The sequence below is a fragment of the Oreochromis niloticus genome, linkage group LG22 (assembly GCF_001858045.2).
Source record: "Oreochromis niloticus isolate F11D_XX linkage group LG22, O_niloticus_UMD_NMBU, whole genome shotgun sequence".
Taxonomy (NCBI): Eukaryota; Metazoa; Chordata; class Actinopteri; order Cichliformes; family Cichlidae; genus Oreochromis; species Oreochromis niloticus.
The window spans coordinates 9,362,003-9,388,535 of record NC_031985.2 but is presented as its reverse complement, the minus strand read 5'-3'; the positions used below and the strand labels follow the sequence as shown (position 1 = coordinate 9,388,535).

The following is a 26,533-nucleotide window of genomic DNA, read 5'->3' as shown; positions in this document are numbered from 1 at the left end:
GTAATTAATTTTTGCTGTAATTAATCCTTAAAAACCTGATTGGATTCCACCTGCGGTAAATAGAATCAAATGGATGAAGTTTAGGTACAATTCTTGAATGTGAAATCTCACAAGTAAAGCTGCAAAAACCAACATGTGAGGAAGTATTCACAGATTAACATGTTGGCATAGAACCAGTACTGTGCTATCAGTGATCCCAAAGCTGCATCCACTGATGTCATTGGCTGTGGGAGGGTCCACCCTAAAAAAATGCACAACGTTTCCCTGCCTCCCATAAAGATGTTAATGGAACTGGCCCATCTTTTATAATAGAAAACACTGTGTAACCTTTGGCTCCACAATTGCTCTGCAGATGCAGGAGAACATGCCGGAAAGCAGTTCATTAATTAGACCTTAGAGGTGGAACAGCCAGACAGAAGCCACTCTGGACTAAAAGGCACATGGCGGCCTCCTCAGAGTTTGCCAAATGGCATTTAATGCACTCTGAAAGCATCTGATGAGGCAAATATTGAACTTTTTGGGCAGAAATAGAGGGTTGAAAAGAGAAAGATGAATAGAGCCAAACACAGAAAAGTCCTTGAAGAAAACATTTTAAAGAGTGCGCTTGGCCTGAGACTGGGGTGATGTTTCACCCCAGCAATCACACCAGTATATTGTAAGTTTTGCTACACGTGTGAATCTCTAACTTTCATTAAATGATCCAGGCAAAGACCAAACTTAACCCCTCCTGCTCCCAAACTGTGGAAGAACTGATGTTTAACATCTGCTTTCCATTCAGTGTGGAAATGGATCTGCCACGATGAACCGCCTAAATCCATGTGTGCAAGCGTCTACAGTCACAGGAAAACTCAAAGCTCCTGCCAAAGGGGCTTCTACACTGAATTAAAGGTATGAGTACTTTACATAAATGCATGTTTTTACTTATATTAAACGTAGACTAAAAGCACAATTTTTATCCATTTGAAATTAAACCTACAGTCCAGTAAAGTGTGCAGAAAGCAAAGAGGTCTCAATACTTTTGGAATTAACTGTATGTGATTGTTAATAATATATGTAAATCAGTTGACCTGAAAACTACAGAATGTCTCTTAAGTAATTATCACAACTCATTTACATACCAGAGGGATTATGGGATAACACAGGAAGTTGTGAAGACTTTCATTTTTACATTTAATTAGAATACCATTTTATGAAGTTCAAGTAATTATTCACAGCTTAATATTAATAACAGTTGATTGATTGGTACAAAGTGAAAACACCATGAGGTCCCCACAACAGTGTGTAGCTGTCCAAACAGATATGGAGCCCACTGTGGCTGAAGTGTGGCTCATGTGTCAGTGAGCAAAACATGCTTTTGTATCTGCGAGCGTGTTTGTGTGTGTGTGTGCATATTTATGTGTGTTATAGTTACAGTGACAGGCTCTCTCCCTGTGGGCTCGTAGTAAACCTCTCCTGGGCTGAGAGGCGCTGTCTCTGTGGCTGTGGGAGGCTCTGATGGCTTGTTGAGCTGCATGTACAGAAACCACATCAACACACAGGGAAGAGAGCAAAGTGGAAACAGTGCAATAAAATAGGATCTTAGAGTGAGAATATGTAACCTATGAGAGAATAACGTGTGTGTGTATTTGATGTACACACACACAATGATTCATAGTGGTTTCATTTACAAGCAGGAAAAGGTGTTTTCAGCACACGACCTTTGCAGTTTTGTTACTACGGCCAATAATCAGAATTTTCACAGAAATAAGTCGAGTCGAGAGAGCTTTCGCTTGATTTTAACATAACATTATTTTAAATAATGAAAGGGGCCGGGAAGAAAAATCCAGGAGGCTTAACCTAATATTTTGGAGCTTACCTTTTTTAATGGCAATCACTGCAATCAAGCCTTTCTTGTATTTTTTTTTCTCGGTAACTTGTAATGGGGGTACACTTTAAGTCCAGTTTAACTTTGCTTGACCAAACTTCACTTCTTCCAGTTTTCATGGATGCTTTGTTCCAGCTGCCAGTTTCATCGCTTTCCATACATGCCAAATGAAACTAGTGCATCGAAATACTGCTGTTGTGTCAGAAACAGCTGGCTTCAGAGAAACATGCACAATATAGCCTTTGATGTTGGTACTTAGAAACTATTGCTGTGGCAAAGAGTGACACATACGTCCAGATAAGGAGAAAGCATGGCTGGTTCAGTTTGTTTTAGCTCACTGTTTGGTTACATTTAGTCACCAAAACTCCTCATTTTGTTTAGGAAACTATCATAGATTGGGGTTAAAATATACTAACTGTCCATAAATAATGGCAGTAACGTCTTGCGAGTGCTTTAAAATGTGGCATTAAGGAACTGTAAACAAGCATTCATATGCGATGAATTTGAAGTGAGATCGGCTTCACTTTTGCTACGACTAGTATATCGTCCTCCATTAACACCAAAGAACAACTTGCGTACATCTCCAAGACATCAGCAGCTTTCATGCAAGAGCAGTTACACAGCTTTAAAATAGGGACTCATAACACTTCAGAAAGATTCAGGGTTTGATTCATGTCCATCCTTTGGTGCTTTAAGAAGTACATTTTGGGACATTAGCTTGTTGGACAATCAATGAACTGTGAATCAGACAGCCTCAGACGCTTTTTCAACAAATACTCGTCTTTTTTATGATTTCACTCTGCCTTGCACAGATTGAAGCACCCCTGCGACCGGCACAGCAAAGCAACCTTCTAACATGAGTAAGCCTCTTCCATATTTCATAGGGAGGATTTCCTTTGATCTTTCTTTGAAAATTTTCTTTTGTGAACATGAAGCTGATGCGACTTACCAAAAAGCTCTAATTTTGTTTTTTTTCTGTCCAAAGAATATTCTCCCAGAAGCAATGTGGCCTGTCAGCATGCATTTGAACAAACAGCTGGGCTTTTTTTATGTTTCTCTTTCAAAAGTGGGGTCTTCTTCCATGGAGCCCATTTTCATTCAGAAAGCCATGGGAGGTGTGTCCGCACTGTTGGACCTTTGTCCTGGAGGTGATCATGTATCTGTTTTGAAGTCTCCCTTGGTTCTTTTTACACCAGCTGAACACTACTTGTAGTCAAGCTGTGGTAGGTTAGGGAGGGTTACCATGATATCATGAACCCGAAACTCTGAGTTTTTTAAACTGTGGACACTGGATTATTTGGCTACTAAGTGATGGTCTTAAGGTCTTTACCTTACTTTTGTCTTTATTTTTTCATTCTGTTGTTATCTCATCAGAAACCTCAGCTGAGTACTTTATGTTCCATTTGAAAAGCTTCAGTGACGGATTATAAAAACACCTGTAATATTGATGTAGGACAAAAGTCTGCCTGAATTATCACCGCAGTCTACTTAGTTATCTCCATGGCAGAGCCATTTCAGATGATTTTTATAGAAAATGCATGCTGTTCTTTTCAGTCGGCTGCATTGTTCTATAACAAACCAAAGGCATGTGAGTGTGGAACAAAAGGGACTATTGATTTCAGTATTCTTCAGGAAAAACTGAACGTCATCTATGCAAGGTGTAAATGTGTCAGCACGTTGACTGTGCCTGTACTGAGTCTGGGCTTATCCTACTGACTGGTGGTGACCCTGACCCTACAGTCATGTGAAAAAGAATTTTCACAGGATTTTGTGCGGCCCTGTGAACTACACCCACATGTTTCTATAGCAATTAAGAGGGTAAGTAACAGCTAAGTGAGGTTTTGGCAGCTTGCTGGTCTGGACCATTCAGGTGTGTGTTCACACAGTGCCCAATATTCCCGGCATTGCATGGCCCAGCAGTTAAATCTGAATGTTAGATGATGCAGTGCTCAAAGTAACTGCAAAACACCTCAGAGCTACATCTTAAAGTATTTGATTTTTGACTTTATGTCAGTACAATTAAAAAAGACTTGACAAGTATGGCTTTTTTGGAAGGGTTTCCGGGAGAAGCCTCTTCTCTCTATAAAGAACATGTCAGCACAGCTTAGGTTTGCAAAGTTTTATCTAAACAAACCACAAAAGTTTTTGAGCAATGTTTTTTGGACAGATGAGACCAAAGTAGAGATGTTTAGCCATAATGGGTGGTGCCACACAGCGTTTAAGCTCATGCACCTTATACCAGCTGATGAAGGGTGGTGATTTGGGATTGTTTTGCAGCCAGATGACCTTGCAGTGTTTGAATTGACCATGAACTGCTCTGTATGTAAGTATACACAGTATACAGAGTCAAATGTGAGGCCATCTGTCCTATTGCTAATTGTAACCCTATGCAACATGCATTTTTAGTTTCTATTAAACTGTTCTCAAATGTCTTAGCAATCAGGGAACAAATAAAAAACAATCTTTAAAACCGACTCATATCAAAAAAACTGGATAACTTAAAGGGTTAACAGGCAAGTGTCCTCACCTAATGGCTCAAGTCTACATGTGTTTCTGCACAACTTAATTTGATGTTTGGAAAGTGATAAAACTTCAGCTGATGAAGGCTAGCCTGAGAAGGACAATGGCCAGTTTTCAGGTGTAGCCATGATATCCAGATTATGACTGAAAGGCATCCAGTTCAAGACTTCACCATTTGCTGGTAATTTGTTATGAATCTAGATGAATGAAAAGGCCAAAAAAATATAAAATTCAGTTTCTATTCCTTTCTTTGCTCTTCACATGGGCTGTTTAGCTCTGTGCTACCCATGCTAGCTCACGTGTGATCCTAGCACTACAAAACTTGTTTACAGTTTTTGCATTCGGATGCTTAAACAGCACTCCACTTTTAAAAGAGATCTAAGATTATTACAGTGACTCAGTTGTTATTTTAAAGCCCTATCAGTTGTTTTTATTGATTATAATAACGTCAAAGTAACTGCTGTAATCTAGATTGTGATTAGACCACTAAATATTGCACTGACAAGTTTGGTGTAATTTATTTGCATAAGAAAATGAAGGTCTATTCAAAAAATGACTGATGCTGTTGAGAACATTTATCACAGTTTATAGCAAAATTTACATTCTACTAAAATGGAGATTTCACCACTTTCCTGTTTAATTAGGCATTACAAATGTACTCCCTGAAGTTTTTTCTTCCAAATGAAGCTGTAGACTTCATACGTTCTGTATAAACACCCAGCGGCTTGCCCCAATTAATATACTTTTAGCAGTCTTGTCCCAAGATTTCAATTACAGGACACTGGCGAGCACAGGGTTATCATAATTGATAGGAATGCTGGTTCTAACTATGAAAGTCAAAAGTTTGAATGCATTTATCTTTCTTTAACAAGATAACATAGACTTGAGATGTGGCTCCCTCAAAATTTGCATTTGCACGATCATACGGCTGGAATATTCAATCATTAGGCATCAAAAGAACACTATCTAAGATATGTAAAAAAACTCCCACTGACAGCAACTTTGAAAGAAAAATGTTAAAAGAAAAGCCTTGTGACTTGGCCGAGACTTGCCCTCAAAGAGTTATGCATAAATATAGAGCTAGAGAGATAATGCTGTCATTTGGTCATGTTCTACAGTCGGCGCTTTGTAGAAAATCCTGTAAATGCCTAATAAACTTCCACTGTTGAACCCTGTGAACCTTCCTTTCAGCCAAGGCATTTATAGCCTTTTAGACATCTTTTATACAATCTAATCAACATAAAATTATAGAGTTTTAGTCACATTACATAACGTGGCTCAAGCGTATCAAAATGTGAGTGATGGAATAAAGTAACAGACATGGCGAGGAGAGGAGTGCTCTAATGGACCTCTTTACGAAAAACCAAGCTAATTATTTCGGCACACGTAAGCCAACTCGGATCTCCGATCAATAGCCATTAGCCCCATCATGAGTGTCCAAATGGACTGTGTGTGTATTTGTGTGTGTGAGTGGAATATAATTGTGGTGACAATAAGGATTGATCTGAAACCGCGCCGACCACTCACCATTTCTGTTGAGCTGCCTGCCTTCACTGGGGGAGGGGGCTTGTGCTTGGGTGGGCCCCTGATTGGACAAAAGACAAAGATAATGTGGTATTGATCTCTGTTTCGTTAAGACATCAGATTTCTTTGTATTCAACGGAGAAACAACTTGGGCCACTGAGAGATCACAGAAGTATAAAGTCTTGAAATGTCAAACTACAAAGATGTCACATGCTGTTATCATTTAATCTAGATTCTTTTCTTACAAAATTCGGCACTATGAGGAAAAAACCCCAAAACATTTTGAGTTAAAGAAAAACAAGCGCTGATGGTTAAGAAATCAATTTTAGAAAACGTTTTTTAAAAACGCGTGCTACCGTAGATGGACTTGGAGAACCCGTTAACATGTAGGATTTGAAAATAAGATCCACAGCTTTATTTAAGAAACCTTTAAAAGCCTCTACGAAACCACACAGTAAAGCCTCTCCTAACAAGTCAAAAATAACAACAATCACCCAGCAGAAATAATGCAGTACCAGCATTCATTCACGTGGAGTTGTGTTTCTGGGCTCCAATATTCACCCTAGTTTCATCCAAGCATCATGCTTAGAGCTGAAAAATGAAGCCAAAGCTAAACTGCCAAAAACTGAAGTTTTTGGAGTGGCCACTTGAAGCTGGTTCCAAAAGAGCATCTACCACCATAGCCTGTGATTTTTGAGCCTTTTTAATGCAATTACCTAGCAAATAATGCTATTTGATATGCAGTCCAAAACGTTTGTTCTTCAGATTTGGAGAGTGAAATTATAGCATTACTAAGTAATAACTAAAGGTATCTGTATCTGTGCAATGGAACCTACAATCAGTCAATATAGATGCTAATCACGCTTGGTAGCCTTAGGCCTCAGTCACACCAACCTAGAGGACAGTTTGTTGGTCACAATAGAAAAACATATTCCCCAACTGGTTGCAGAGACCTGTGGCTGCTTGGGAAAATGTTTTCTGTGACCAGTTGGTGAGTAGTTGTAGCTGAAGAGGTATGCAGTACTGCACTGAAAACCTCCTTGTGATCACTTTGGCTGTGAGCCGGTTGCCGTGGTCACCAGAGGTTTGTCTGCAAACAGCCAAACTACTCACCAAGTGTTAGAGAAACTGTGAAAAATGTGATGCAAAGCAGAAATGGAGAATGCTCACCTTGTTGTACCCTTTGAAAGCTGTTGGTGACACCAGTAAGACACAACTTTTATTTATTTATTTTTTAATAACCCGGTCTGTCCGGCAGCTTTGACAAGCAGAATCATGGTCTGAATGCATCGTAGTGCCAAACACATCTGGTTGGAGAAGGTCTATAAACTCTATAGGCTTCTCTTGCTCATCTGTTTTTAAGTTTTATTTTATATATGTGGAGTGTAAGAATGCAGAGCTGTCAGGCATAAGAAAAGAGAAGAGAAAAGAGAAAAATAGGAAAAAAACAACAATAAAGGACCAAGTACAAATAAAACATGACAGGTCATCAGTTGCTGCATTTGTAACAAAACACAGTCAAAAGACAAACCAAGTGACAGAGAAATAACAACAAAAACAAACAAAGTGTGTGTGCATTTGTCATGAAAGTACTTGATAAAGAGGATTAGACGCCGCAACACGGCCCCTGGGAGCCAGAACCAGACAGAGGAAGGCCCAGGAGACCCGGGCCATCCGCAGCCCACCAAGAGTACTCAAGAAGCCGCATGTCACAATAATAACTGCATGCCCAGCAAAGCAGAAGGAAGACAGCGGCCCCAGACGGATCCCCCACGGCCGCAGGGCAAGAGCCCCAAAAGAGCAATGGGCTCCTTGGGAGCAATGGGCAGCTGACCATCCACCAGACACGAGCCAAGGACAGGCCCCGGAGGCCTTGTGCCCCAGGCTCCTGATAACGGCCCAACACCCCCCCAGAGACCCCCAGCACAACAAGGCCTGAGCCACCCTGAAACACAACCTCCAAGGAAGCGGGTCAGCGAACACGCCAGATCATCTGGCCATGTGCGCCGCACCACCAACTACCGACATCCACGAAGAGGCAGTAATGACCAATTGGGAGCAGTAAGAGGAGCAACCCCCCGCCCTCTGCAACCATGTCCCACAGGGGACAAGTCCCAAACTCAGGCCCAGTCATACACACACACACCTCCGCCCCAACAGGGGTGTAAGAAGACGCACTAACTACCCCCAGAGGTGATATGTGTAGTGAATAGAGCGGGCAGATGTGACATGAACATCTGACTGCTGGGCAGCAGCGCTTATCTACACCTTCTCCCCAAAACTCTTGATTTGTAAGGAGCAGATAAAACTAAGGGGCAGTTAGCCGTGAAGAGGTGAGTGGGGCCACCTCAGCAGCCCCACCCACAAACCACTGGGTGACACCCTTGCCCCTTAGGGTTGATGGGTATAGTGATGTGTAATAAGCTATAATTACTACAGGGTAGTGAGCAAAGCCACGTGAATGGCTCTACACACTGTAGGCTACACTATCCCTACACCACAACCTTCCACGCCATTCAAGCCTTTGTGGTATGTAGTTCTCGGGAGGTGCACATCAGGTTACGTAGAAGGTTGCAGGACAGGGTTTATCCCGGTTTGGTTTTGGCAGAAGTTGGGACGTACATCTGACGCAGAAGTATAATTCACTCTTGACTTTGGGAATTGCTGGTTTAGTTTATCAACGATTCTGATGTTGCATTAAAAGCAAAATATTGGTTCCAGATAAAGATTTACCTTCTTATCTTCAAGGTGTTGCAGCTGAAAGGGAAACCTGTTTATTTGCCTGACACATTCCAACCTTAAAACAAAGTGAGCTAAATAAATGGGCGCTTTAAAAATCTCAACAGCTTTGCTTGCTGTGGACATTTTAAGATTTACATATTGCTGATTACATAAATAAAGCCACTGCAGTTGCCGGAAAACAGACATAATGGGTTTGCAGGGTCTTGGCCTTGAAATGGCACCAGTTCCTGAGATTTTCTGTCATGCTATAAACTTTGAGTTTTTCTTCAGATTTTAAGAAAATGATGCTTTCTTGGTGTGAAACATATGAAGCCTGAGGCAGGAAACACGAGGCAGCGCTGGAAAATTTGTAAGTTCAAAAGAAAGGACAGAAGTTCTCTTCCTACCCTTAATCAGAATTATTAATCACTCAGTAGATGTTTACTCTGACCCTGACTCTGCAAGCATTATTTATGGTTAATAATTTATCCTTAGTAATCACCATAAATTCCATCTTTTTTGTTGCATCAGTTTACTGGAAGTAGCTGCACTTTAGAGCATCAGCAAGGCGTCTGCAACAAAATCTAATTAACCCCTGACTCAGCAAACAGGCGGTAAACAATAGCTGCATGTTTGTTAATTTACTGGAGGCCTCTACAAGAAGCCTCAGATTGGAAAACCACTCCTTCAAACTGGAGTTTAATAAATCTCCATTTACAGCTGAAGCCCAGGAGGGGAACTGCAGGAGCTGAAATGGGAGCTTAGAGCAGAACATTTTGGGAATAAAATCTCCCAGCAGCCTCATGCTGTAAACTTCAGGTCAGGATTTGTCACAGAGCTTCCTCTGGTGGGTTCCTTCATGACATATAACAAGTCTTAATGAGCCTTAGTCCTCGAGGGGGGATTAGTTTTGCTCAGGAGGTTAAATAAACGATTAAGTAGATACAGGATTGCTAATGAAGACTTACTCTGCATCCTCCTGCCGGTTGCGGATGAAGAAGATGGTGCCGATGATGACTATGGAGATGAAGATGAGAGCACCCAGGATCGCTCCTATTACGGCACCTGTTGATGGACCCTGGATGAGTTGCCGTTCCTCTTCTTGCAGGGGACACAGAGAAGAGACGCGAATGAAAAACAGAGAGAAAAGAGGGAGAAGATTATCAGCAGTTCATTTAAATTTCATATGGCTGCTACTGGCACTTTAATGTTGCTCACTTGCAAAAATTTGTTCTTTTATGTGTTTTTTCCTTTTTTTGCAGGAGCAATCTCTGTGAAAGAAGATAATTTGTAGCTGTGAGAAACATAAAACTGAAACCGAGGAAAACATGTTAAACAAACAGCAAACACGCACATGCAAAAATGGCACGTGAGTAAAATGAGCCATCACAAGAAGCTGTACAAGACCAAGAAAATCAAAGCCAACTTTCTATTCGGTGTCAGCAATGTATGCACCAATAAAAGGTGACACGGGAACACAGATACAAAGAAAGAGAGACATAAAGAATTCATAGGAATTCTAGTAAATGAAAGCACTTCTAAGCTCTCTGTTATACGCCAACACTCATGAATGCTGTAAATCTTCAGCTGAGCCTCATGCTGACCTCGACATTTCCCTTCAATTAAGAGCCTGTTTATGATTTCCAGAGGGCAGTGAGGCATCTGAATTGACTGTAAAAGCCTCTCATTACCGTTCGCTCTTATTTAAAAGAAAAAAAAAATGAGAGAGAGGGAGAAGAACAGGCTGACAGCAGCTGCAAACGGCACACAATATCCAGCATGGATCGTTCTGCTCAACTGCTGACTATCACAGGGAGTTTGGCAGAAACAACAAAAGGGAGGGTTGAGCTGTTTTTCACAGGTTTTTGTTCTCCCCTTATGAAGACCTATTTCATCAGTAACACTGAAGTAAACACACACTACTGCATTTGATAAGGGGATGATAAAAGGATAATAGCCCACACAATTTCCACTCGTTTAGCATTATGTTTAGCTGATGTTTGAGTGTTTATCTAAAAAATATATAAATAAAAAAAAAAGCAACCTTTGTTGCTGGTGCAACATGAAAAAAACAGCACTGTAAATACAGCACACAGAACTGTTTGACTCTTCTCTTTAATCGTAGCTTTTGAGACACATCGCACTGAAAACATATTTGCAACAATCACACACTGTTTCCTGGGTATAAAGCCATTAGCCTCGAGTGCATTGATACAATTGATAAGGCAAAAACAACATGAATATGACACTTTTAAATGAAAAAAACAAACAAAAAAATGAAACACAACAATAGACTGGTTAAATCAGTTATATTTTTTGATCATTCATTAAGGTGATTATTCTATTGAAATGGCTGTAGAGGTTTCAGAGGCATGAAATAATTGTACAAATAAAAAGGTAAATAAACTATATTATTGCTAATTATATAAGCAAACACCTTAATTGTAAGTTGTCCATATGATCAACCAGTGTTTGATTTTACCCATGAATAAAATAAGGATGTATTTGCGCTTCCTGGCCAGCAGGTGGCACTCTGTTCCAAGCTTATAGATACATAGATAAATAGATAGATATGGCAAGTATTTTATATTAATTGGATAAATCCAGGCCTGTGTGTGGGTCTGTGTGTGTTTTCACAGTTACCACGTCTGCCATATTGGTCACAGACAGAAGAGTTAGCAAGTCTAAGTTATGCATGATCACATACACAGTCTGAGGGAAAAGGCGAGGAATAGAATGAGAAGGGGAAAGAGGGGTAAACATGAAGAAGAAATGAAGCTAGATGGGAGATGTGGGAAGGAATGAGGAAAATGAGGGGAGGCAGATGGAGGGAGGGGGAGGAGAGGGTAACACCAGCCTTACCTCATTGCTCGAACTGTGAAACCGCACAAACATAAATGCAGCTTCCGCTTTTCTCTTTGCATGCTTGTTTGATGTATTCCACGGTGTTATCAAAGTTTACACTGCGGATGTTTGCCATTGATTTTTCTTGTGGTCAATAACAGACTGCCTTTTCAATAAACAATGAGTCACGGTGGCGCACAACAGAAGCAGCGTGGAAAATATGGAAGTGGTGGGTGGGGGAATGGGCTTATTTTATTTTTTTCTTACCCGGAGAGGCACAGAAACCTGATTGGTCAGAAATGGAGGATGTAAAGCAGGGTACAGCCCTGGAGGGAAGGGAAGGTGGATGGAAGAGGAAAGCAGTTTGTTTCTAGCAGGGCAGATGCAAAACTGGTCTTAATAATCTCTCAGAAAATCCACTTCTGAACAGGCGAAAAGCATCAGGCAATATCCTCGTCAAACCCACCTGTTGTTCTGACTGCAGGCGGAGCGGAGATGTTGAATTGCACATTGCAACAGTAAGCTTGCCTCGATCCATCTGCCTTTATGTGCAGCTTCAATAGAGGCAGATAAACTGAATGCAATTTCTTCTAGTTTCTTTGAGCAGCTGAATATTCAACAAAGTTTTCACGTTTAACTCTTGAAAATGTCACTGATGAGGACAATATTCTATTTTTAGATAAATAGGGTAATAACAGGACCAATCGCTAACCGTTCTTTTCATTTTTGACAGCCGTCCATCTTTACATGGCCACAAGAGAGGCCCCGAAGTAAAGGGTCCCAAAAATAAAAGGTCAGGAAATGCCAGGCAGTATGTGTGGACACAAGAGAGAAATTAATTTACATAAGTATGGAAAGAGATAGAAAACCAGAGCTCTTATCAATTTGCAAGCCATGACTATCAGAGCACAGGGTCAGAATATGAAGAGCAGAGCAAACTATGACAGCTCAATTATGGATGTTTGATTTTGCATTCTGCGTTTGGGATTTTATCTGGTTGTTTGGTTAGATTTAAAGCAACTAGAATATTAAATTGGCTCATGCCAGCTGGTTTTAAAAAATATAGTCCTCTGGAAAACTTGGAAGCGAGCTTTGCCAGCTTGATGCGATTAAAAAGGTTGGGTTTTGCAGGATAGTGCTTTACTTACGTTAAACTGTCTTGCTAACTTCTTTTTTTGCATGTTTGTCACATATTCCAGATTTTAACCTTAGAGAAAGAGCAACCCGAGAACATACAAAATGCAATTTTCAAATGATGATTTCATCCATCCATCCATCCATCCATCCATCCATCCATCTTCTTCTACTTATCCAGGGCCGGCTCTTGGTGGCAGCAGCCTAAGCAGAGAAGCGTAGACCTCCCTCTCCTCAGCGACCTCCTCCAGCTTTTCTGAGGGAACATCAAGGTGTTCCCAGGCCAGTCGAGATATATAATCTCTCCAGTGTGTCCTGGGTCTAACCTGGGGCCTCTCCCTTCATATTAAGGGAAAAATCTATTCAAATCTACCCCCGTTGGCAGCACGAACAGCAATCAAGCACTTGGGATAACTTTCAATAAGTCTTTCACATTGTTGTAATTTTAACTCTTTTTTTGCGGAATTGATTGAATTAAGCCACACTGGAAGGTTTTTGAGCATGAACAGTATGTTCAAGGCCTTGCCAAAGCGTCTCAATCAGATTTTATTTCGGACATTTGACTTGGCCAAAACCAAACCTCCATAACTCTAATTTGGTTTTTGTTTTTTAGCTTTCAGAGTTGGACTTGCTGCTGTATTTCGGATCATTGCTTTGCTGCATATCCCAAGTGTGATTTAGCTTTAGGGCATGAACTGACGTTCAGACCATCACGCTAACTCTTGTTGACTGTTGCTGTGTTAGTTTTGTGCCAAATGTAACGGGACTCAAACTTTCCAAAGTTAAACTTTTGTCTCATCAGTCCAAAGAATATTTTCCCAAAAGTATTGGGGATCATCAAGATGACGAGTCTTTGTGTTCTTTTTGGTCAGCAGTGGTTTTCTCCTTGGAACACTCCTATGGATGCAATTTTTGTCCAGCCTCTTATCTTATTATAGTTCTTGTTGTTGAATCAGGATCTCTGACCATAACTGAGACAAGTGAGGCCTGCTGTTCTTTAGCTCTTGGTTCTTTTGTTTCCTCCTGTATGAGTCGTTGTTGTGCTCTTGGAGTAATTTTGGTAGTCCAGCCACTCCAGCTTCTCCATTTTCCATTTTCTCGCTGCAGTCCCCAAACCTTAGAAATACCCTTATAACCCTTTCCAAAATCTTTCACTTGTACATCCAGGACAGGTCACCAGTCTATCAAAGGGTTATCACAGAGAGGCAGACAACCTTCTCACATTCACATATATTGCCAATTTAGGATCACCAGTGTATCTAATAGCATTACTTTGGACTGTGGGAGGAAGCTCTGGGATTGCCTGGAGTGATCCAATGCAGGCAGAGGGAAAATGCACAAACTCAACAAGGAAAGCCAACAGCTGGCCAGTGGATTCAAACCCAGGACCTTCTTGCCTCATTTCCCACTGTGTTGCAGTGGTTGGTGGACATCATAGGGAATACCTTTCTTCAAAATTTGCACCATATATGGATGCAAACATGCCTTAACATAACGATATACCTTTTATTTTCAGCTCCTAGTTCAAGCCGAAGTTCAACATAAACTGAAAAAACCAGAACAACCAAAAAGTTTTAAAATCACTTATTTATGATCCGCAAGGCCAAGTCCATTTGATTCTGTTTATTTACTTCAACTTTTTAAATCTCCCACATGGATGTTTCATCTGTGGTGAGTCAACACAAATTCTGCTCTATTTTTTTGGTTCAAACAAACCGTAGAAAACCTCACCTTTCACGTTCACTCACCTCATCCATTAGATTCAATGTTTATCTAACACAGCCGCCGATTTCCTCATCAGCGCTGGTTCCTATTGGAGTTGTAGAATATTTATCTGAATTATCAAACATTTATACTCTTAAATCAATAGCCTAGGCTTCACACTGTAGCAACACTTTTTAAATGTAAAAAACGAGTGGGTGAGAATTCACTGGTGTGCACAAACACACCACAGCAGACCTTCACTCCTGTTTAGCTCCGTCTATTTCTGTCCGTTTTTCAGTCCATCGCCTGGCAGCTGAGCACCCCAAATCTGCAGATATAACGCTATTATCTAAGTGACACTCAAGTGGTGAGAAATTGCTACTGTATCACATGGAGTTTAAATGAAACTGAAATAACAATCCCTGTGTAAAGTGCTCCATTTCTCTCCCATGCGAAAGGCTCCAGTGTGTGGGCTGTATTAGCCAACAGAGAAACACATTGCGCCCAAGGCCCGCTCTTAACTCTCTCTCTCTGATACACAACATGAATAAAAAAAAATAAAAAAATTAACTCGCCAAAAAAACAGCACGCAGCAAAACAAGTGCTCAACTAAAAGTCTGCTTATAATGTTCAGGAATTTCAGGTCAGCGTCAACAGTCGATAACATCAGCGATGGCATTATGTTTAAACCATGTGCTTTGGTTAATCAGCGGTCCTGAGAGATTTATGACAGCTGTGGTATCTCAAAAGTTTACCCTTTACTGTTATGTTAACGTATATACAGCATAGCAACTGTGACATCACCCTTTTTGAGCCTCAAATGTAGCATTTTGGCTTTTGCAGTCTTGATTTCTTGACACCAGACATTACGGATCTGACTGACAGTCCAAGGACACTGCCAGCTGATACACTGGGGATGTGTCAGTCACAAGGGAGGCCCCCCAATGAAGCATACCCTCCTTCATCTTCTTCATCGTGCTGCATGGGCGTCATTTAAGAAAGAAAGCGGGTTTAACACACGTTAGCATCGGCGCCACTTGTCTCAATACAAGGCTATATGCCTTTTCTTATATACAGTCCATGGGCTCTGCAGACTTTGTTGACTGTGAGCGAAAAACAGCGTTCAAAATGTGTGTGAAGCAACACACACCAGCAGTAAAGCCTATTTTTTTGTAATTTCAAGTCAAACGATGTCTGTCTTACAGAAGTCGCACAGATTCACAGTCCTGTAGAAAATGGGGAGTTGTAACAATAACCAGTGAAATGATGTTATACTCAGAACTGAAGACTGGTGCTGCTGTTCACTCATCCATAAAAGGCCATTTCAAGAAGTGAACGCTAAACTCACAGTTGATTGAATAGCTGCCTCAGACTTTTTTAAAGCTGCGTTAACCAAATGTTTTGAGAAAAATTGCTCAAGACCTCCGAGAACTTTAAAAGAAACAGGTTTTTCTACAAACCGCCGCTGCTGCGTGCCTGAAATGTAACATGACGCGATGCAGTGTGACAGGATATGAACGACTGTTACAGATTCAGCAGCTGAAGTTTGTTGCACAGCTTTGTTTTTGCACTCGAGCACGAAACAATTCGCGCACTTCCTTTCATTCTGCCTGCCTCTATCCCCGAACGCCACGCTCACGTACAGTTAGTCAATTTATAAATAGCAGCTTCAGTGTCGGAGGGAAGGTGGGAAGCAGGAGGGGAGTCGAGAAAAGAATACGAAGATCTGAGAGTCGGCGGGAACAAAAGGGGAGCGATGGGAGAGGAAAACAGAGGAAGGAAGGAAGGAAAACAGAGAGCAGAATGAAAGTGAGGCGGGGATGGAGGAGAGAAAACTCAGCAGTGCTGGAGTTCAAGCAGGAGGGCGATGGAGAGATGTGTAGCAGTGAAACGGGGGAGGGAAGAGGAGGGGGAAAGGGTGATAGGAGTGTTAGCGGCCTCTGGAAAAGAGGAGGTTTTAAAGGTCTAAACACTCCCGAGGGAGGCCGTGAGTGACACTGGAAAAACAACTGCCTCTCACAGTTCCTCTCCCCTTTCCCCTCCTCTCTGTATCTTCTCATTCTTTCCGATGCCATGTTTTAACGACTTTTTCTCTTTTAACACTTATCGTCCTTCAGTCCTTCATCAGATTACTGCACTGTGCTTCTTTATGCCTCCAATTAAGTCACACTCACTTTGTTTCCTTCCGTTTCACAGCCTCTCCGTCGCTTTATATCTCAGTCTGTTGTTCACTTGCTCTCTGCTGGAGTGCCAACATGAAGAAATGCCTGTGTTTCTTTATCCTTCCTTTAGAAAAACACCTATTTTTCCCAAGGCCCCCCACCCCACCACCATCACCAACAACAACTCTGACTCACAAAAAGCGACATTAGTGCGCCCTCTTGCATTTACCAGCTCTGAAAAGACAAACTGACTCACAGACAGTCACAAACACACACACACACACACACACATGGACAGGATAAACATAAATCTATAAATATGGCCTGCTGCATACGGCCACCAAGCACTAAAAAGACTTCTAAAATTATAAGTGCAGAGAAATTACTGCAATCAGCAAGCAATTATGATGAATAAAAACGAAATGATTATAATCTTAGAACCTAAAAATGTCTTTCCTTTTAGCTAGGCACTTCAGAAAAGAGGTACAAGAGATGGTGAGTGAGGGAGAGAGAGCGGGGAAGAGAAAGGAAAAGGTGAGTGGGAGAGAAAGAAGCAGAACGAGAGAAAGAGAGCTCTGCGAAGATCTGCATAATTAAATGGTGTGTTGCACATTAAAGCGGATTTTATGTGTAACTGCAGCTGTTTTACATTGAGAAACCTCTCCTCTGGCACACCTCCCCTGCAGCGACTGTAGTATCAGAGGTTAAACATGCAATTATTGTTGACTTCAAATCCACAGACACAGCCAATTGATTAGAAAACGCAAACAGTATTCTCATGTTTTAGGAGTAGTCTGTCTCTATATGCAATTGAATACAGCTGGACTCATTCATTGGTTGATACCAGGGTCGGCAACCGACTTTAGCCGTTTTTGAGGAATTTTGTTCCAAAACACATTATGTGCTTAAAATGAAGGTGACACAGCCTGCCAATTATGAATTACTCTATCAACGTTTCTGGTACTTGTAAATTAAAATCACTTCACTACTCTGATGTGAGCTTTAGATGATTATTTGGTATGTTAATGTTTCATTTTGATTACCCTAATGCTAAATCGGTGGCACGGTGGTTAGCAAGAAGGTCCTGAGTTCAATTCCAGGGTCTTCTGTGTGGAGTTTGCATGTTCTCCCCCGTGTTTGCGTGGGTTCTCCCCGGGTACTCCGGCTTCCTCCCACAGTCCAAAGACATGCACTGAGTGGGGTTAGGTTAACTGGAAACACTAAATTGCCCATAGGTGTTAATGTGGGAGTAAATGTGAGTGCGAATGGTTGTCTTTGTCTATGTGTTAGCCCGGCCACAGACTGGTGTACCCCGCCTCTCGCCCTAAGACAGCTGGGATAGGCTCCAGCGCCCCCCGCGACCCTGAAAAGGATAAGCAGAAGCGGATGGATGGATAACGCTAAATCGAGCAAAGTTCCCTACCTGTGTTTGTATAAAAGATCCTACCTAATTTTAACCCACAATAAATTAAATATATGGTTTCATTATTTTTAAAGTAATAGAAGAAATGGATTTTAGTTGAAATTAGACTAAAACAAATAAAGAGCAAATAAAACACACTGGTAAGCCAGCAGCCTTGGCAGTGAAAGTAAACAAATCTTTCCATATTCATATTCATTTCATTTTGTGTCAATATCAAAAGGAGCCACTGGAAATGGACAAGAGCGTCACATGCAGGTTCAAGACCCCCGGCCTGCATAAATAGTCCTCCACATAGCCACAGTGGTGTCATCCCATCTGTGCAGTCCAGCTTTGAAGTCTCGAGGTAAAGTTTTAGCCACTGAGTACAGTCGCCTCCTACTGGCGACTGTGCCCGGTTTCTGTACTCAGAACATATAGGCTGATTATTCAAACTGTAAAGTCACCACTTTTCTTCCATTTATGTCACCAGATTTTCCAAGCTAAATGAGCACCATTTGCATCACTCTTTTGATTTAAGCTGAGTGTTTGCTGGAGATTTGAGCTTGAAGTGAATATTAGAAATACTAAAACAGGAGTTTTTCAAATCATTTAATGTTTTTATTGAGCAAAAATTAGTTTTTTGGATGAATTATTCAAAGAACTTGAGCTTTATCATGGTAATGATGTGAACTAGTGTCTGCTTTATTTGAAGATATTTGCACTAATTACTTGAGGATTTCTATGACAAGACAAACCAGCCTAAAAACAAGTGCTGCCGCTCAGGCTACAGTGGGGCTGGGAGTATGCTTTCTTCTGCTCTTAAGATTCTGTAATTCAAATTCAGGTGCCTGTTTTACCTCTGATATGTTGAAAACAAATGCACACAGTTTTGAAGGGCTGATAGTTGCACTGATAATGTTTCAGGGTCCTTTTTTGTTGGAGTTCTCTCTGAAGAGGAAACCAGGAAAAAGCTAAAGGCTGAGAAATTGTATTGAGTGCAGCTGTGGTACAAGAGAGTTTTATAGCTGAAATTGTTTTAATGATGTAAAACATCAATTTTAAATGTCAGGTTTTTGGCATCAGCCTTTCCCAAAGCTAGCAAAGCTCCAATACAGACAAACTCTTCTTGGCTGCTTGAAGATATTCTGTGTGTACGAGGTGGCCGCACTGTAATTGCTGGAGAAAACAAAAGAAAATGAGGACAACGGAAGGATGGGGATCAGAAATTATTTGCCAATTGAGGACACATCAGATGATGACTTGGCTGATGAGAACAAGTGGGACAACGGAAGAATCATAAATAATTTCAAGGCAGCTCCATCACTGTGCACTCAGTGTAATTAGCCTTCTGAGACTAGATGAGAGCCGTCCAACCCACGGCTTTTCTCGTACAGTACGGCAGCTTCGGCAGCCTGCAGAGAAACAAAGCACACACACAAAAACACACATGCGCACCTACATGTGTCTCTAATAGGGTAGCAGATCTGATGGGATCTTAAAATCCCATTGCATATTGCAGCTCATACAAACGCACTATAGCACGCAGACAAGCGCAAGCGCAGCATGACCTTTTTGAATAAATCTGCCTATCAGTGCTCTGTGTTTGTGAGACAGATATCTTTGGATATGCAACACTTCACAACCTTATCTGAAGCCAGAGATCCCCTTTCATTTTCTGACAGCTCTGTGTGTGAGCTTTCTTTGTCCTTTCTCCCCATATGTCTCCCCCCACTTAACAGATTAAAGAACACACATATGCACACGCGCACACCCGGGCGCGTTCGACGCATTCTGTTGCTCGCAACCCCAAATAACATCGAGGGTAGAGGAGAGCGGGGGTAGCGTGTGGTGGGGGGTAGGGGGAGCGAAATGGCATTGCTCTCCAAATGATCCAGAGCAAATGAGTTTATCTCAGAGACAGACAGCCCCAAACCATTCAGGATCAAACTAGGTCACACTCAGAGAGAGGGAGAAATCGGCTGGAGGAGAAAAGGGGGAGAAAACGCAAATGAAGAGGGAGAAACGGAGATGTGAAGTAGGAGAGAAAAGGAGTGAAACGTTTACTGACTCGCCTCCTTGGTACCTCTGCCTCTTCTCCTTTCTTTGTGTAAACACACTGAAGCTGACATTTCAAGTTGTCCCCTCTCTTAAAAGAGATGTCACCTACCTAGTCAAATTACATCAAACCACTTGGGGGAGGGGGTGTGGGGGTGGGGGGGAGGCGAGCAAAGGAAGGTGCATCAAAGGAGATTTTTCAGAGGGACCAAGAACTGAGGACATGCTCAGTATGGAGTGGAAAATCGGCTGTTTAAACCAACAACAGAGTGAATTGTTTCTTTGTGGAAGCACTTCAGAGGTGCAGTGGAATTGGGCCACAGTAGGGGGAACAGTACACTATCAGAACTTTGTTATTCCCAGTACAAGTACAACAAAGTCACAAAGCGTTTCATGTGATGCAACTTACAACACTCTATCATGGGTAAGGCCTGGGGCACAAATGAGTCGGAGGGTCCCTTCATCCTCAATGCATACAGTAAAATCCACAGGACAGGGGCCCCAGAGAGCTACCAGTCAGCTGGACTGGGTTGGTCCCTATAGCTGTGTTTCAGATGTGGCATAGCTAGCATTCAGATGAAGGTCAGGTTCAGTGATGTTTAAGTGTATTCTGTTTACTCTTACATTGTAACAAGTATGTATTACTTTTATTAACCTATTGCATTTCACTTACTTAGTTATTTAGTAACTTAAAAAAAAGTTTTGTTAACTATGTTTTGGCATGGAAACCCTGATCAAATGGACTTTGCTGATAAAACGGGATCAAGGAATTTCGGTGTGTCTGTATAATTTGGCTATTTAAAATACGACAAAGAAGCAGAAGAGCTTATGTTGCGAGCTGTGTCAAATGTTCACACAAAGGCAGGCAACACTGTAGAGATTTTTTACCATTGGAAGCAGTGCCAGCATTTAAAGTGTGAGACTTTACCGCACTTTTTACAAAAAAGAAGAACAAGATGAAGATACACAGTGATATCATGAATGCAACAACACACTTTATTTTAACTTTATTTTAAATGAAATGCCATTAAACAAAGTGGAAAGTGTCAGATTAAAGTAACTGACCCTCATTACTGGCTCCCAGGCCATAAGGTCTAAAGACGGTTCAACTACTACATCGGATTTGAGGTCAAGTCACACCATATATGAGAGTCACTGCCCACTTCATTGAGACATGAGTGTGATTAGAGGCAGTTTTTGAGATTATACATAAACAGTATAAAATTAAAAAAATCATAATAATTTTCTATAGTACATTTATCATATTCTTCATGTCTTCTGACAGAGAATAATTATTTTTTAATTCATTATATTATTATACTTGAGACAAGTAATGACATGGTATAATATCATGATATATATTGACATCAACAAATATGAAAAAATATAATAGATTATTAATATTATATTACAAGAGAATAGATGGATGGATGGATACTGTGAGAATTGTTTTTCCTATATCGTGCAGCCCTAGCTGCAAAATACAAGCTTTTTAGTTTGGTGTAAGTGGCCACTCAGTGGATATTTAACTAGTTATTATTAAGGTTGTTGCTGGTTATGTGGTGGAGGAGATAACAAAATGACTGAACCCAAGCAATTTGGGCCCAACGAACTTTAGCCATTTGCTTGTAATTGAGTGATTATTAATGTATAAATAGATAAACAATAAAAAATCTGAGGCTGCTTTTATGTATTTATTTATATTTTAATTTGTTGCATGTATTTTAGTATTTTATTACAAAGAACTGAATTAATAATGCCTAAAAAGCCATGTATTAGAATAAAAAGGGTTCAACGATTGACCATGTAAGATTATGTATTCTGTCCAATGCACTGTCATATTTTTTTCATGATTTTTTAAATCATATTTTTCTCCTTTCTTGTGTTTTAAGCAGGTTGGGAGTGGGTGCGTTAAACACTGGAAGAGCACCAGCAGGTTCTGTTCATAATATCAAATCTTATCTAAGCAAGTTTTAATAGATTTTTAGGAGAGAGTTGGGAAATATTGATAGAAGTAAGAGCACAAAGGCAAAAAAGTACAAAGCTTCATGCCATTAAAGAAATGAGAATTAAAGCTGATTTTCAATCTTGGCTGTTGAAAAGATGCATTGCTATTAATATCAGCCGACTCGCACAGGTATTGAACGATTCATCCATGCGAGAGGGTTTAAATGTGTTAAAGGCTTATTATCTTCACTGCTGGATTAAATCCGTGTCTATTTCTACAAATTGTGACCACTTTTTCTTCATTGCAACACACAATATTCCCACCTTTGGTACTTATTGTGCCCGAGGCTGAGAGAGGCGATCGCTGAATTTCCCGTACCAACTTTTTTACTGTTTTACCCCCGTGTGTCCCAAGGATGTTTGTCTTTGTTTGCTTTGAGAGCTCAGATATGGTCAGAAGCTTTTTCTATCTTGTGTGTCCAAAGCCCATTTTAGAGAATGTGTGTAAAAAATTGGTATTAACTAGGTAATAAAAAAAAGTCAGGGTGAAATTAGAATTCCAATTACAGCGCACACATTTGAACCATGTATTGTTTAATTGCCTGTTTTTGTTTGCCTTTTCAGAAGCACTTTTTAAACTTTCCCAACTCGCTGCAGAGGTCTTAGTTTTGTGTCAAACAGCTTCTTTCTCCTTCTGTAAACCAAACAAACTCTTGGTGCAAGAAATGATCAGTTCTGTCTGAACACGTGTGTTTTGAAAATGTGCTTTTTTTCCTGAGAAAAGTCCCTAACACTTGAAAAACAAACAGGTCTACACATGTTCTTTCATATATTTAGAATCTGAACTTCTTCACGAACCACTCGTAGTTTGAAGTTGCTGTCAAAGCTAACCTGCTCAGTTTGGTTCAGTCCAGATGAACAGGTTGCTTTTGTTCCATTTTAGCGCTGCAGTGAAAGCTGTCAATAAAACATGGAACGACTCCAAATAACTGGAGTCGTGCCATGTCGGGCCAATGTTTGTGAAGAGCTGGGTCATGGTCTTGCTCCAAGATAGCTCTGGCATGGCGATTTGTAGCATGAAAACAAAGCAGACAAACCATAGGATTTTGTGTGATGCGGGATAGATTGAAGTAAAAATGTCAACACTTGATGTCAACGTGAGGCGTTGTGTTTGGGAATTTGTGTGTAGCTGTACTCTCAGAGGAAAGGCCAACTACTAAATCAATACAAAGCCGCTCTGAATAATCAACTTTATCCAAAGATGAAGCAGTTATATCCTCACAGGAGTTGTCAATTCCAGGATGACAGCCCCCTGGTTCATAGAGCAGGAAGGGTAATGAGCATTATAATAATGTGAATCATATGCTTTGACTTTCACAGTCACCTATGGGAGGTAGCAGACTGATGTGTTAGACAGAGCGCTTCACCATCATCATCTAAACACCTAATTAAGTCACATCATTTAAAGAATGGTGCTACATCCCTCTAACAGACTTCTGGAGTCTTGGAAAATCAATGGACTGAAGCTGTTCTGGCAGCATGTGCCGGCTCAATATCTTACCAAGTCACTTTATGTTGATTTTGCCTTTAATTTATCCCCCTTGTGTATGCATCAATTTTAAACCTTTTTATCATCCCTCCTGCCTGCTGAATGTAAAGTTATCACTGACAGTTAAATACACAGGTATGCACAAACTTTGTTAGCAGTTGTAGCACATATTTTTCATGCCCTGAAACAAACAAACTGATAAGCAAGTGTGCGTGAGCCATAAAGCACTAATGTGGCATAAAGGAAACTGCTTAAAATGACAAGATTACTTCAAATTATTTTAACTACTGTAATCTCAGGGACCCAGACCATTTTTTCCTTCTGCACGCTAAGCTGATAATGAAGAGATCATAGCACTGTTACACTATAGCTGACATTTGGCTGCCATGCCAACTGCGCACTCATCCACTCTTCTTTAGCTTTTTAGCCTGGCAGGAGTGAGAAGGAACTCCAGGAGTGAATTTGGCACTTAATACCAGCTGGCTGAGCAGTACAGTTTAGAGGTTAAGCTAGTGGGGTAATACCTGCTCAGAAATGGAAGAATGCAAAAGTGGGTTGTAATATTTGAAAGACTTGGGGTGCGTTCAATTTCAGCCTTGGCAGAAACTTGAAATGACCTCAAGTGTGGAAGAGAGATCAGTTATATCAAGCACTCCCTGGGTTATTTCAAGCTTTTTGAATATATTCAAGTGCTATTTTGCCCAGGTCTAGAGCCAAGGGAGCACTTTTAATATTCAGCCTACTTTACCGTTCTGTTCACTCACTCCTGCAGACACACACACACACCACATGTCACTTCAAGCCACTTCAAACACACTTCACGCTACAACTTCAAGTCCCACAGGCCCAAATTGGGGTCATTTCTCCTGACAGCCAATCATGACACCCCCAAGTATGAAGATGTGACTCTGTGTGTGTGTGTGTGTGTGTGCTCGTGCTTGTTTGTGCGTGCGTGACTTCCTGTGACTTAGACTCATGTTTATTTACGTTTGTGTGTGTGTGTGTGAGGAAGAGAAAGTGAGATCCAATCACTGACAATCAATCATCCATCATTCAAACAAATTTGGACACCTGAGTGGCCCCATAACGTCATGGCAACAGCAGCTGTCTGTTACCAGGTAACTGTAGCTAACCAGTGAGCTTGGGGTTTATGCTGAAACAGAGGCACTGTGGGAGAAGCACAGGTCAGGAAAGGTGCGTATACACTCACACACACCAGAGGGTTGAAAGGTCAAACGTGTCGACAGGTGGCGTGTGACGATCTGAAAATTCAAACGTGCACCGTGGAAGCACACAAACACACACTTTCTGCATTCTGCTCTTGCTCCAACAAACAAAACACAGACCTGTGCAGAGGCACAGGCACGAAAAGGTGAAAGCACATCATAAAGTACACACACAATAAACTGGATAAACTTTCCAGCAGTTAAAAGAGTAAAATCGCAGCCACAGATAGCTGTGCTGATACAGTTAATATAGTGTCCGACTACATGCCTAGATACTGACATAACCACACTCAAACAGATCCACACCCACTCTGACTAATCTCCTCACCCTTTTACTGTAGATGGTCTGTCGCATTTAGAGCGTCAAGGGACCGGGTATTACAATAATAGCTCCAGTATACTCTGTGTGTGTGTGTAACTTTCGGAGTGAATCTGGATCTGAAATCCATTATTTTTGGATCAATTACTTTATCTTAATAAATGTGAACAGATTAAGAGACAATGTCTTGATGTTCTCAGAAGCAGGAATAGGGATCCATATTTTCTGATGGATCCAGGGCCGCATTTCATTCATAATGTGAAGGGACCTTTCAGCCGTGATGGAGCAGTCTTGTACTGCTTTTCTGACTATTGTGATTGTTGGCCATGGACACATCTGTTTTGAAAGCCAGGTTCAGGTTCAGGCCCTGTTCAGCTGAATATGTTGTTTAGTGTCCTAAGCTTGGAGCTTAAATGCTTCCTTAACAACTATTGTTCCTGTTCCCAAACAACAACTATTGTTTGGGATAAACGGGGGATAAAACATGATGAGTTAACAAACCAAACCGAACTTTGTTTGTTTAACTCGAAGCCTGGTTAATTAAGGTCAATGTGAGGTCACTGGGCTTGCTAATCATTCACGAGCATGCACGAAACCTGGCAAGCTTAGAGAGTCCATAGGAAACAGTTTTGTTAAGCACTGGAATAACAATGTCAGTCACAGCCAACAAATATATTTAAATAAAAGACATGTTGTTGTATTGTAGCAGTAGAAGAAGATATATCATTATTGTTATTCCAGGCTTCTTATAGTGCAACTCAGCTGCAAAGAGTTAGGTTGAGGCACTGCAGGAGAAGTGGTAAAATTCTGAAATTAGTTAGTCTCTGTGTTTTATGGACTTGTATCAACATAATATATCAATTAAATGCCTGGATTAAATTTTCTTGTAACTAACAAGTTTAGATATTTTCCTGTTGGCTTAGTTCAGTGTAAAACTTAATTAAATACTACACAATCTGATAAGATGTGACTGAAGCCTTGGTCACAAAGGCTTAGAAACTGGTAAATATTTCCCAAGCAACCATCAGTTGCTAGGGAGATATTCCCTGACCAGTTGTGAAGTGGTTGCTGTCTGTCGCCAGGTGAAATGGGTTGCAAAGAGGATGCTGTGCCAAAAACCTCAGTGTGAATGCTCTAGTCTCCATTTCCAGGTTGCACCATACTTTTCACAATTTCACTACCATTCGGTGAGTAGTTGGTGAGTATTTGCAGACAAGTTGGGGTCTTCCATGCAGATTATCAGCTAATGCTGCAGTCTACTGGCAACCAAAGCAAATGCATGGAGCTTTTCATGGTGTTCTTTGGGAATTCACATATTTCACCCTTGCTGTGGGAGTGTGGTGTCACTACCAGGTCTCTAGGCTGTGTGGCCGAGGGCTAAATAAGACTACATAAGCAGTTGTCGGGGAAGAAAAAGGTGCTTAGTGGTGATGTTGCTGAATGCTAGCATTTTATCTTTTGGCGATTGCAGTTACGCTTCAAGATCATCTTGCTGAACTAAATATGCTTCACATTCACACTAAACCAAAAGCTTGTTGAAACTCTTATTCGCTTTGTGCTGA

General features: G+C 41.0%; 1 protein-coding gene across 1 annotated transcript in view; it reads right to left on the bottom strand.

Moving 5' to 3' along the window:
• pvrl2l (PVR cell adhesion molecule related 2 like) overlaps positions 1-26,533 on the bottom strand; it is a 314,623-nt gene that overhangs the window by 5,200 nt on the left and 282,890 nt on the right. The window contains exons 7-9 of the mRNA XM_005459086.4: positions 9,598-9,730; positions 5,912-5,969; positions 1,412-1,507 (exon numbers count right to left, since the gene is read on the bottom strand). Coding sequence (XP_005459143.1) covers positions 1,412-1,507; positions 5,912-5,969; positions 9,598-9,730 — 287 coding nt within the window. The remainder of the gene's footprint in view (positions 1-1,411; positions 1,508-5,911; positions 5,970-9,597; positions 9,731-26,533) is intronic.